The 13903-nt window shown below is 35.5% G+C and overlaps 1 protein-coding gene across 4 annotated transcripts; it reads right to left on the minus strand.

Moving 5' to 3' along the window:
* Positions 1-1222: 1222 nt before the first annotated feature.
* On the minus strand, positions 1223-11421 carry LOC128253422 (choline/ethanolamine kinase). Of its 4 annotated transcripts, XM_052981800.1 has the most exons (9): positions 11263-11421; positions 11027-11202; positions 6304-6410; positions 5582-5930; positions 5358-5510; positions 2885-3276; positions 2427-2495; positions 1694-2117; positions 1223-1577 (listed from the first exon to the last, which is right to left on the minus strand). In XM_052981800.1, the coding sequence occupies exons 2-9, from the start codon at positions 11045-11047 to the stop codon at positions 1515-1517; spliced, it is 1578 nt and encodes a 525-aa protein (XP_052837760.1). In that variant the 5' UTR covers positions 11048-11202; positions 11263-11421; the 3' UTR covers positions 1223-1514. The 4 variants fall into 4 exon arrangements, 3 of the variants coding, with proteins under 3 accessions (XP_052837760.1, XP_052837759.1, XP_052837758.1); XM_052981799.1 differs by having other exon boundaries at positions 11027-11332; XM_052981798.1 differs by lacking the exons at positions 11027-11202; positions 11263-11421 and adding an exon at positions 6747-7033.
* Positions 11422-13903: the final 2482 nt, after the last annotated feature.

The following is a 13903-nucleotide window of genomic DNA, read 5'->3' on the forward strand; positions in this document are numbered from 1 at the left end:
GCTACATGGCACATAGCCAACGTTACAGTCAAAAGGCGATGTGACTATTTTTTGTGGGGCGCCGTCATGGATAACTGCCAGCGACGATTGACGACCGATGATGATTATGATGACCTACTGCATTGCCTGCCGGTGCAGCCATATGAATAAAGTGGTCTTCAACAAGCCTTAAACCGCACTGTTGGGGTTATTCAATAAAAAAATATTTGAAAAACATGCACCCGTTTTTCTAGCCATTTTAAAACGACACTTTTTTGTGGGCCACCCTGTAGTAATTCACTGTTGATTCCTTTATTTTCTTAGATAAAGATAATTCCTAGCAAATCCAAAAAACAAAAAATTGCCAGCAGCTTTGAAGCAGTTTTGCAGATTTTCTTTAATTTGCTCCATTAATATGTGATTCATTTTGCTTCACAGTCAGCGAACGCTTTTATTTAAAAAATAATACCAAATCCAATCGTAATGTGTAATAGTAATGTGAATAGCAATTTTAAATTCTAGAAAATCCGTATGATAAAAACCTAAAAATGGGTCCGCTGTCCATCACCGTGCGAAGAAGTCAATATAAAGTTTTATGCCGCACCTTTAATGACCCGTTTAGAGATAGGAAAATTTCAACTTGAGCATTACCTATTTTTTGGGTTTTCCAAAAATGGGCATCTAATAAGGTTTCAGTTAGCAAAAAAACTTATATTTCGGTTTTAAATGTTTATTTATTTATAAAAAATATACGCAAAAATATTTTAAATTCTAAAATCATACAATTAAATTCTAATAAGGAATTGGGGATTGTTAGGTTGGTACATAAAAAACACATAATTGTTGCTGGCCGAGAATTGGAACTCGCCTGAAATCGTTGACTTATCAAGTAGAAAAGAGCTTCGTTAGGAATTTTGACTAAGCTTTTAGTGTATAGAAGAAGTGGACTCGTGATTGAATGCAAAATAATACTTATATACGAAAGTAATTTTTGGAGTTAAAAAAAAAAATTCGAATAAGTAATAAATTCGAAAGTAACAAAGATTGTGTTTTGCTAAAGATGTAATGCATAATGGAAAAATTATCCTGCGTATATTATAATATTTAAGGATGTGCTGGGTACTGTCTCTAATACTTTCGATCGAATCTGATGGGTGAGGGAAAATTCCGTCCCATTTCACAGGCTATATAAAATGTTGTTGTCGCTTTATCTGTCATCTGTCTCACGCAATAATCACAGCAATAATTGTTATTATGACTTTTAATATCAGCTTTATCAATTCTAAATAGCTAATTTTTCCATACAAAAATAAGTAAGTCTTTTTGAACGGTTTCCCTTTTCCTTGTGAAATATTGAAGTAGTGTAATAACCTCGTTGCTAGCAAACTGGGTAAAGTGCCGTACAAAGTTATTTCTAAAAGGGGGCAATGACGGGCGGGGAGCTTGGGACTTTAATATTTAAGGCCACTTAATTACGGTTCTAATTCGATTTAAGTAAAGATTATTGATATTTGACCCTTGATTTTCGATTAGCCTCATTTTGCCAGATAGGCTGCCTTTAGCTTTTGGTATTCGACAATTCGAGCATCATTATACTCCTGAAAAATGAACAAAAAGTACACAAAAATTATTGTTAGCACATCACTTTTATGTTTATATCAAGATAAAAAAGATTCTCCTTCGAAATGTATTTCTAAGCTTACTATATACTCACCCAATATCCAAACTCAATAGCCGAGGTGGCATTGACCACGGACCATAGGCTCCAGAACAGATGCGACAGCATTATAAAGAACTGGATCTCGGCATCCACCTTGTCCAACTCCTGGCCAGTGGGATTGTAGTTCTCTTCATCGTGTTTCTTCTTTAGATAGTTTACAATAAAGTCGCGCCGCTGCTGAACAGTCGCACAATTGCTGGGATTGTGGTAAAAGTAAGGAAATTGCGGATTGGTATAGTCGAAGGTCCATTCAATGAAGTGATTGGCAAGATCATAGCCACGATAGTTGTAAGCACAGTACTCAAAGTCTATGATAATAAGATCCGGCTCATTATCGGTAGTAAAGCTGGCATCGAGCGCTGAGTCGTTCGTTGTGTCCAACTCTGGACAAGGCGTTGGCGAAATGCTGTGCGATTTACTGTGTAGAACGAAGAGATTATGGTAATAGTTAGCACTAAATATACACCGCTCCAACTGAATGTCATGAATAACCTGTATTTTGTTTTGCTTTGGCCAACAAATATATTTGACCAGCACACACTTTTTAAACTCAAATCACGACCGCAGCGAATTGGGGCCATCTAGAATTGTAGGTAGTTTTATATGGGTCTGGCAAGCAGAGACTTACGACTAATGGGCCAATGGCAAGTAGTTACTGGTTAGCAGGCCACAACAAAACAACGGGTTAGCAGTTTACTTATTTCTCGAATTATCGAGATGAACTTACGATGTCTCCGGTTCCGAGATGTTGCTGTTGCCATCAAGGCTATCGCCCAAAGTTTCGTCGAAATTGGATCTGTAAAGTATATAAAATATTTATGTCATTTAACGTGAAAGTGGATTAAAAGCAGTTCACTAAACGATGATTATATTGTATATTATATTAATTAAATATAATACAAATTGCAAAAAAGTTCATTTTTAGGCTATTCTTATGTCAACCTTTTCTATCAAACTTAAGAAACTCACGTTGATATTACTGCTGCTGAATAAAATCATCACATTTTCAGAAATTTCATAAAATCTAACTAAAAACCATTAAATATATTCTAAAAAAAAAAATTACAAAATTTAGGAGATCTTAGGATAAATAGTATAAAACGAATATAAGATGGTATACAACTAGTGTATGTAAGAGACTTTTATGAATAAACTCGAGTTATAATTTCCTGTTATTTAACCCACCTAAGACTACTTATTGACTCCCGCGGCGTGCGTTCGTTTTGTCCAACCGTCGGCTGACGCAGCAGTATGTTTCCCTCCTGGAGATCATTGTGGCAAAACACAACTGGATATTCGCCTTCATCGATCACCGATCTCATCCATGCGATCTCCTGCACGTAATCGAAGGTGCGCATCAATTCCATTTGCTTCTCCAGTACTGAAGATTTTGGTTTCGATTCGACATTGCCTTTCACAATGTTTTCCAGGCCAGTCACCCAACGCTGCATACAGTTCCATATCCAATCCGGTTCCTTCGACATGGGAATATTCAGGCTGTGAATTTCGCCCATTTTCTCAGCCACTTTCATTAATATGCGTTGCTCTCCCAATTCCGCAGTGGTTAGGGAACGTGCCTGAATAAAAGGTTTCAATAAATTTTATTAAATTTGTTGTATTAATGGTCGTCAAAATGATAATCTATTTCAACCTGAAGTCCATACATGATCAAATAATTTTTGTGGTACCTTTATAAGTGTGTCTCTTGCGATAAACTTCATTCGAAAATGCTTCCTAAATTGCAAGAGAGAGAAATAAGTTTTGCTACAAGTGAATCGTTTTAAGTAATCGCTTTGATTAAACTTTTTACGGATATTAACTTAATATTATTAAGTTAGACGGCCTAATAATACACTTTTCGAGAGGAAAATCCAGGGATTAAAACCGAATCATTTATAGGTTTGGGTTACTATTAATGGTTACAACCAATATAACTATTTCGATAACGGTTTTAGTATTTGGTCAAATTTTGTATTTCTGTAGCGGTTACGCAACAAAAACGACCACCAGTATTGAACTGGTAACAACAACACATTAAAACTTTCTATTAATGCAAAAATTTAATGATTAAAGCGAGAAAGATTTTTGAACGTAGAATGTTTGAAGTTTCAAGAAGCTTGGAGTTCATTTACATATTTGCATATTAGCAACATTGTACAACCAAGTTATTATTATTAACCTTACGACACATCTGAACATTTTTTTATGCTTCTTTTTATACCCTTGCAGAGGGTTTTATAATTTCAGTCAGAAGTTTGCAACGCAGTGAGAGAGACGATTCCGACCCTATAAAGTATATATATTCTTGATCAGCATCACTATTAGAGTCGATCTAGCCATGTCCGTCTGTCCGTCCGTCTGTCCGTTTGTCCGTCCGTTTCTACGCAAACTAGTCTCTCAGTTTTAAAGCTATCTGCATGAAACTTTCCCAAAAGTTGTCTTTCTATTGCAGGTAGTATATAACCCGGATCGGACGACTATAGCATATAACTCCCATAGGAACAATCGGAAAAATAAATGAAAAAAATTATAACTTTGCTGTTTTTTAATTTTTTGTTTAGTTCTTCGACATTAAGTAATAGGTAAAATATTTCCGAATTACGGTTTAAATTTCATCAAAATCGGACGACTATAGTATATAAGTCCCATTGAAACAATCGGAAAAATAAATGAAAAAAAATTATATCTTTGCTGTTTTTTAATTTTTTTTAGTTCTTCGACATATAGCAATGGTTAAATATTTCAGAATTGTTTAAATTTTATCGAAATCGGACGACTATATCATATAGCTCCCATAGAAATAATAAAAATATATAAAATAACTATCAAATAATTGAGCTGCAAATCATCATAGCTTCAATGTTTTTAAACATATACGCAAGTAAATCATAATATTAATGCTTTCAAAAATTATTAATTCTTGCAATAGCTACAACGGTATATGAACTTCGGCTTGCCGAAGTTTGCTTTCTTTCTTGTTTTGTATTGATGTGTATTGTGGAAAAAATCCTTAAAAGGAAAGCATTTGCAGGATCTTACATATTAATTTGTTAAAACGTTTTACGACTCATGTTTATTTAAGAAGACGCTTAAGCAGAACCGGTACAAATGTTTAGGTATCGGTTACGGTTAAAACGGTTGCTATATATTTCGGTTACAGTTTCGGTTAGGCAAAACAATTTATTTCGGTTTCGCTTTCGGTTTGGGCTTTAACTTGGCTTTACCGGTAAAGGATAACGGTTACAAAACCGGGTGGATACCCATGGGAAAAAACATTGATCCTCAAAATAGTCGTCTTCCAACAGAAAGAAGAGCTTTGAGCATGTTTTATTTAACCTTTATACTATTTACAACTAGTTTGCCTTGAAACAGACGCACGGACAGACAGACATGCCTAGATTGACTCTCTGCTGGCTAAGAATATATGTATCCATAAAAGGACTGCTAATGCTGCCGTATTAAAAAAAAATGTATAAGTCCGAATAATTATATCTTGACATAAATAGCAAAACTAACATAAGTTGTACGGGCATAAGGTTAGAGAACAAAATCCTTGCCATATTCATATTTAACCAAATATTAATTTAGAGCAGAATAAATGAATATTCTCCTATATAATATTCTTGCCAACTAATCTACGGTAAAAGGCTCGACATACAGGAATATATTGCTCAATGCGTCCCCCGGGAAAGATTCCGTGCAGCTTGGGTCCAAAGTTCCGCTCACTGAGCAACGCAAACACCACCGACTCTGTGATCATGCTGTCCAGCGCGTGATCGCCGTGGGACTGTCCATAGATGCGCAGCAGGACCTGTAATTTAAGATCAAGGCCAAAGAATTAGGTTCTAGCTAAGGAGCCAGGCTCTGCAGGGAATGACCTACCTCACGGGGTTCTTGTTTTGGGGCGTGCAATCGCTTCATCAAACTCGAGTCGCGGCTATCGCTGTCGAACCGCTGACGCTTGTGCGCCTGTTTGGCGATAGTTGCTGCGTCGTCATCATCGTCGTCTTCATTACTTGCCAATTCCGGAGCCAACGATGTCACGCCTACCGGCCTGGCCTCCTCTGCATGGTCGCATGTGTAAACGGGGCTATTATTGGACAAAGTTGCGGTGGCTATGACGTCTTTGCTGATGTTGACATTTGCCTGCTGCTGTTGTTGTTCCTCCAGCTCATCGAAGTCATCAAAGTCGGGAAGGCTTACGTAATACAAGAAGTTTGACAAACCTCCACTGCAAGCAAAAAGTGGTTATAAATTTGTAGTGCGACTCCTAATTTTTAAATTGAAAATTGTTGAAATGTGACTTCGAACGTACAAGTACATTTTTTACAAATAACTTAAATTAATTGAAATTTGAAAACAAACAGGTTTTCACGAAACTCCGTTTTCTTGACTGTCTTTGTACGCAGAAAGAAAGTTTCAAAAACAAAAATAACATTTTCTTTTAATTGATATATACGGGATTGGAAAATGAATAATTTAATATTTCAAAAAGGTTAAATACGTCTTTGGCATTTAATGGTTGTTCTGAATTCAATTATATTTTTTTAATTTTTTAAGAGTTAGTTAACTTAAAAAAACTTAAATCTGTAAGGTCTTCTTACCTTACGCGCTTGACCACCAAATTCTCTGGAGAAACCACTTTCCAACGTCCGGTTAGATAGTCCCGGCAAATGCGAGCGGCCGCTTGGCGAATTTCCTCAGGGGTGGCCTGAAAATAATAGAGAAGGTGATGGGTGGTTTGAGGAAAGAATCTTTTAATGCCAAAGAGAAATCGGCATGAAAGAGAATTACAAGGAGAGAAACAACTGAGGGCACGCGAGAAATCGACAAAACAAATTGCCTTGGTACTAAAAATAACAAAAACACTGCAGGTACGAAAATGGAAATGCAATTAGAGGCGCAAACAAGCAATATAAAACATATTGATTAAATATCACCAGACAATAAAAGAAAATTACTGCAATTTACACAATTCGATAGTTTTCAAGTTAAATCATATCATGAAATTTGGAAAGAAATATTTAATATTTAAACATGGGCTTACATTGCGCTTAAAATGTTGCCAAATATTATCATAGTTGCAACGTTTGCTCAAACAACAGTTTTGATCTATATTATCCTGCTGTTGGCGACGTTTCAGTGCTTTACTGTTCCTACGATTTCGGTGTCTCATGCTACGCGCAGTGTATGCAAATATTAATGTGTGTATAATGTAAATCGTGTTATATAAATGTAAAAACAAGAAGCGAAGGCACACAGGAAGTCTTGCGGTCGGGCTCAGCTCTAAGCGATAAGTAGTGCCCAGCTGGTCGTACAAAAACAAACTGACTCATTGTTGCAAGACCAAGGCACAGGGGTAGCCGACATACAAATACTATCCGAACCGCACCGCTCTCGCTCTCTCGGCGGCTGTAGTAGCTGTGCACCACCACCACCACCACTATGAACCGAGGGCGCCACCCCCGCCGAACGATTGGAACTGTAAACATATGTCCACCTCATAGACGCCTAGGTAGAAATCGAAAAAGATTTCGCTCGCTGAGATTTCCAACAGATGTTCGTCGGCGATGGCAGGTAAAAAGAGTGGGTAAACGTGTCCGATTTGAAGGCTAGAATTGCCTGTAATTTTTTCACAACACTCCGTTAGAAGCATTTTACAGATAAGATTAATACTTATCCACACACCTGCTAGTAATCTACAGTTCTATGTATGTATGTTCAGGCCTATGGTGGCGTTGACATGGTCAAGTACATTTAATTACTGCGATTTATCCGATCAAACTGGACGCCGACTCGCCAGTAGTCCCGTAAGGTGCATATGTATGCTTGATTCATTGATTCAAAAACATTTTACAATTACATGTCTACTTAATTTTTTGTTTTTATTTTGTAAGTCATTTTTTTAGAAAACAAACAGCTATATGTTTAAATTTGAGCTTCTAAACGTACTTTCCAAAAATGCAAACGTTGTAGGTTGCCCATTGCCATTTAATAAAAATGTAATATTATTTAAGTGTTTGGAACGTACAATATAAAACGGTTTAAGTACACACATTTTTATTATGTTTTCAAAACTAAAAGCCATACATTGACAGAAGCAGCAGCAGCGTTCGCATAGTCCGTGGAATTTTCCACGCAACCTTCATGATACGCATGAAAATTTTCCACCCAAAATTTACAGCAATACGCACAAACACACACATTCTTATCATGTTTGTCCAGTTTTGATTGTCCATATTCCCGATGCCGTTTAAAATAAACCCATTTCCTTCCTCTGAAGAAGGAAAAACCTATAATAAATAATCGAGTAAATATCTGCGATAAAAAAGAGTTGATCGAAAGGAAAGTTTTGTAATAGATTTCGCTGTTCTCAATATGAATCTGGCCAAATTCGCGTTTTCAGAAAAATTAAAAATTTAAAAATTGTATGAAAATGTTGTTAAAATTTCGAAAACATGAATCCATTCGCCTGTTATTGAGGTTCAAACCCCCCTTTCTGGAAAACGCAGATGTGGCCAGATTGGCAATCTGCCCCTCGAAATATAACATTATTTCATTTCAAAAATACAAAAATTTACAAATGGGATCTACACGACAACCAAAACTATTTTTCATAAATGGCTAATAAACTTTATAAGTTACTGAGTCTTATCGTCACCATGAAATGTTGCGTACTTATCAGCAAACTATTATATAATGATAACGATGTATTCAAAGTTATCAATCTTAACCATATCATAAATTGAGCGTTAAGTGTGAAACCAAGGTACTAAATCCTTATCAAAAATTTTTGATTGATTCAATAAATATTTAAATCAAAATAAGAAAAAAACGTGCAACTTTGTAAATGCAAAATATTTTACGCACAGGCGGCTGCACTATGTAGGTCATTTCTTAAATGATAAGCCAGATTACCAAAAAAAAAATTCAATTGATTAGATTTTGCAAACTTAGCTTTTACTAAACGGTATTGACTTTGGACCGCACACGTCATATACGTCTCTTCTATTAAAAACAAGGTTTTCTAAAGCAATTTAAAAGAATCTAGGAAGATAATTTATTTTTATGTTTGTAGCAAAGTTACGCCCATAAAGTAGGTATAAAATTACCTTACTTTCGAATAAATCAACATTCTATAATATATATATATATATATTAGGGATTACACGTGATTTTATTGCATGATTTATGAGCACTTGTTAATTGTTAGATCTTATCTAATTGCCATCAAGTTAACACAATAATCGGTTAATGGTGTTAATATTAATTATTATATTATTTAATGATACCCTAAATGTAGGGCTTGAAATGGAGATCCGTGTAAATCAAATCGTATCGTATCGTGATAAGAAACCAGAATGCTAGTGAAAACAAAGTCAATTTGAACTTAACAATGAACGTTAAAGTGGTGCTAATGAGATTTAAAGCCCATACGTACAAATAGAGTGATTTACATCTGAACTTGTTTATTTATTTGTGTAGGCAAGCACTTTTTAAACATCAAAAAATTTCCCACTTACGCTATATTTAAAAAAAAAAACAAGAGAAAACCCTATTCTCGAGGTTCCCGATTATTAGATACCTGTTACTCAGCCACAAGCTTCAAACTAAGTATTCCCCCTACAAAACAGTCGAAGTTTAGGTGGCGCCGTCTGTCGAACAGCATAGAAAACTCTAGAAGCTAAGAGCGTGCAGCACCGCTTGCAGTTCTTTCGTTTTGTGGGGCAGCAGAGGTGCGGCAGAGCACTTTAAAACCACATTACTTCTAAGATGTAAGCTTGATTTTGATCACTTTTGTGTTACCGATATATATGACTGAAAAACACACACACAGAGTCCAACACCTACAGTCTAAAATGTCTCAGAGTGGCAGTACATACAATTGACAATTTTTACGCGTTAGAGTGGGCGTGGCTCCACTTACGCTGCGAAGGACCTACTAAAATCTGTATGCCAAGTCCCAAATCTCTTCATACGGACAGACAAACAGACGGACAAGGCTGATCAAGAATATATCCTTCTACCTGTTTCATACTTTTCAACGATATTGTATTCTACGAGTAACGGGTATTAAAACCAAAAAGTTCAGGATAATCAGAACAAGGGATTACATTAGGATGAGTAGATAAAAACAAAAATGTCCAGACTTTCAGATACTCCTTCATTTGTTAAGCAACTTAAATATTAATCCATATGCCTAAATCAGATGTCGCAACAGCGTGGCAAATAATAAAGATAAGGCGCCATCTGGCGGTAAGGCACATTTATCTGCCGGCACTTGTTACTCTTTTGATTTTGAAAATGTCGGTAGATATTAAACGAATAAGTACCGACCAAAAACAGTGAGATTTCTGGACGCTTACACGGACGGGTAGATCAAGAAAATAAACCCCAAATATAACATCTTACAAGCTACCGTCTAACTGTTACACAATTTTCAACGTAAATTACCCTATGAGAAACGGGTATAAATTGTTGGAAAATAATCTATCAGACTGCAATTGAGATGGTAACTGCGCAATGACACACAAAACACGTGACTTTAATGGTAGCTATATAACCGCAACAATGTTGTCAAATTCACTCGGACATATAATCTAGACTGGCCAGAATTCTCTTTTGAAAACCGGGTGAGCCCACACGCGATTCAAAAAAGAAATATACAAAATGACTATAAGCTTAATTACTGATAAGAGGAAATAATGGTCGGAGTCATTGCCCATTTACGAAGAAGTGATCCACGAGGGCCGATAAGAAAACTTTCTGTGCGATTGCGAATCAGCCCAGGGATCGCAAGAACTCTAGATGGAATGAGAGATTTAGTCAGAAACAACAAAAAGATGTGTAGGTGATGGTTAAATGATAACAAGTCAATGAACTATAAAAGAAGGAGCTCATTAAAACTTATAAGAAAAACCACAAATCTTGAAGAATAACAATGTGATGTCGTACAATCCCGTTTTCATATCGAAACAAGAAAGGAAGCAGACTTCGGCGAGCTGAAGTTCATACACCCTATGATTTACTTGCGTATATGTTTAAAAATGTTGAAGCTATGATGAATTGCAGCTCAAGTATTCGATAGTTCCTACGGTGATATCGTTTTTCGATTTTAATAAAATTAAAAGCGTTATTCTGAACTGCCAAATTATTAATAACAATAATGACAATAATAAGTTCAAACTCTCCAGTAAACAGTGACGATCTGAGTAAGAAAAGCTTAAAACAACAACAGCGGTCTTTGCACGAAGTTGGCAAATTACACACTTGCAAAACGCTAGGAAGAAAATGTTTAAGCGACGCCTGCAATTTTTAAACTTTTACCTTTTGCAGGTTGGTGGACATCGTCCTCCTCTCTTGCTTTATGCTCGTTGGTAATTTCGGTAGGCAGGCACTCACAAACACGCTTCGTCAGACAGCAACAATATGGGACGAGGTTAAAAGCACTTGAACGGATTGCTATTGGCCGTTGTTTCGACGTCACTTGGTATTAAATATAGCTACAACAACAATGGCAATATTATATTATTAAGTACATGCACGGGCTTAGTCACATTTACGGGTCTCAGTTTCGGTTTCTGTTTTAACGCGTCTACTTGCGAGAACACTGTAGGTTCGACTACTTAACACTCGCCGCCTTCGATCGTCGGCGCCCAGTACAAAAGCTTATTTTAAGTGGGAACAGTGGCGCCGAGAGCGAGAGACGGCGAGCGAACTACCAACTCTCTTCTTCGCTTCTTCTCGCAATTCTTCTGCTATCTTATCAGTTGTGTTTTTGAATTACGATATCGGGAGCCCTGAGAAATAACACAAACATTTTTTAATACTCTCGAAATTTAAATTTATGAATTTTAGAAATCCCTCATATATCGAAAAAAGCTGTCAAATAAATATAAGCATGAATCTATAACTTGACAGCGAACCAAAACCTGTTTGTTGTTTTAAAAATAAATATTTTTGGATTAGCTTTATTACGCTGGCTTTTTTCTAGGTCGTAGGCGTTCAATTGCGTTTCAAAAATATGTTTACAAAAGCTTTTCTGGAAGTTTCCGTGTATATATCGTGACGGTCGGCACGAGCTCCCCGCGCTGTACTATAAACTATATTGGACGTCTTTTTTTTATCAGATTCCAATATTTTTTATTTACAATTTTAAAGTTCTCATGACGTAAAAACCCAAAACTGGAAGTTCAGTCCCTAAGCGACTGAATCTCTGAATTGCTTAAATTCGATCAGCGGTTTTTCAGCTGTTCTATACAATTTCAACTGTCTGAAATTTTAGCAGTTTAGCAAGCCAAAGGCTGTTGAATAGATTTTGAAATTTGAAGGCAACACTAGTCTCAGATATCTTCAAATACACTGGCTTTCAAATTTATATCGATGAAATCCTCCAGATCAAACCTTGATTTTCCGGTGCAGATCGACTCAGATCGATATTCAAAGTATTTTGTATGGTACCATTTTTTTAATGTGTAAAAACGTTTTTCAAATTTTTTTTATGGCAATTTAATTTTTTATTTCCAGTTCATCTTAACAGATTTCGGTCATCGGTAGCTTATATTACTAGAAATAAATCATTATTTAACTATCCCATACAAGTTATAAGGATAGGTCTCCTAATATAGATGACAGAGCTCGACAAAGTTTGAACGAATTGCTAAAACTGAAGTTCTGAAAACGTAAATGGAGTCGTAAAAACTACACGCCTGAACACCGAAAATAATTTTATCACTTTTGAAGATGGAACATTTACAAATCTAACATGTCATTAACCCCAATAAATCTATTTTATATGTCGGACTAATCGATAAAGTGATAAAGTAAATTAAAGAAGTTTTCCTTTAAAATTACCCGCTCACCATGATATAAAAGTATGGCAACTGGATGCTGCTGGATGCTAGTGTTGCCAGCTCAATTTCAGCTACTTATGTTAAGTCGAGCCTTGCCGGATCGCCACATGGAAATTTACATACAGGGTGTCACAGAAATCTGCAATAGTTTTGGGGCGGTAGTTTTGAAATTCATTAAAAAAAACAGTCATAACTTTGTTTATGAAATAAGAAAATATACAGAAAAAATATGTATAATAAAATAATACTTACGTTTGCTTTGCGCTTTTTTAGGTGAATTGTTTTTTAATAACTGTCCATTTTATCAAAATTTGATGAAAACCTATCAAATTATTTGGCAGAGTCTTCCGTTCAACTTATTTAATCTCCTAAGCAGGCTAACTCCTTTAAATTAGATTATTTTAATACATTAGATTAAAAAAATATTATTTAAAAAACAAAACAATTACAAGAAAAAGTAATTCCTTTTTTTTTTGTGGTTTGTTTTTTTTTTTTTTGGCGAAATGATTTCGTAATTGTGATGGATATTAAATAATTAGAACAAAGATGTATATCCTTAAGCTAATTTATTTTTAGCACTTTTATGGTTTACCATTAGATAGTTGGTTTCACACCTCCACATTCCTATCTTATATAACATCTACATATATCACTTTAGCAGCAAAGCTTTCGAAGCGTGATTCATGATTCATTTGAACGTTCCCTTAGTAAGAGCTTTTTTTGGTACTACGTTTTCGTCTTATTTGCAATGAATTGTCTATTTACTTACTTACAAATAACTTGTTAAAGTAAAAACTAATAATATTAGGGTATTATATTTGTTAAAAAAGTGACCAGATTTCCGTGAGGTAATAGTTAAAAACTTTTATATTGCAAATAGCAGAAACATAACTTTGGCCAGCCGAAATTTTAAACGTCCTTGTCTTTCAGTTATTCCAAAAATTGAATTTTGAACTTGATTAGCGTGGGCATTGGGTCTATGCCAATATTATTGCAGATATGTACATAGCAGTTCAGGATATAGTCAAATGATGGAATCGAACTGGCCTTTTAAAAAATCCCGCAGTTAAAGACCCCAGCTTTTAAAATAATTGGGTAAATCGCATGGAAACAAAGAAATGGACAGAAATCGCTCATCAAGAATATATGTACATACATCTGTATGTATTCGCTTTATAGGGTCGTAAGTCTACTTCTTTGCTTTTCAAATCTCTAGCCAAAATTAGGGTTATTAATTCAAATACAGCAGCGTGATCACATACACTTTAATATTTTGCTAAAACCAATAGAGCTTTTTCTAGATAAGTCCAGAAGGTTACTTTATATACAAAAAAATTTTCCACCACGATTT

Source organism: Drosophila gunungcola (assembly GCF_025200985.1).
Source record: "Drosophila gunungcola strain Sukarami chromosome 2L unlocalized genomic scaffold, Dgunungcola_SK_2 000008F, whole genome shotgun sequence".
Taxonomy (NCBI): Eukaryota; Metazoa; Arthropoda; class Insecta; order Diptera; family Drosophilidae; genus Drosophila; species Drosophila gunungcola.

Coding starts and splice junctions, on each gene's coding strand:
- LOC128253422 (XM_052981798.1), bottom strand. CDS start 6,875: ATGAGACACCGAAATCGTAGGAACAGTAAAGCACTGAAACGTCGCCAA. Junction 2,496..2,884: donor GAGTCAATAAGTAGTCTTAG/GTGGGTTAAATA, acceptor TATACTTTACAG/ATCCAATTTCGACGAAACTT. Junction 1,578..1,693: donor CTATTGAGTTTGGATATTGG/GTGAGTATATAG, acceptor TTCATTTTTCAG/GAGTATAATGATGCTCGAAT.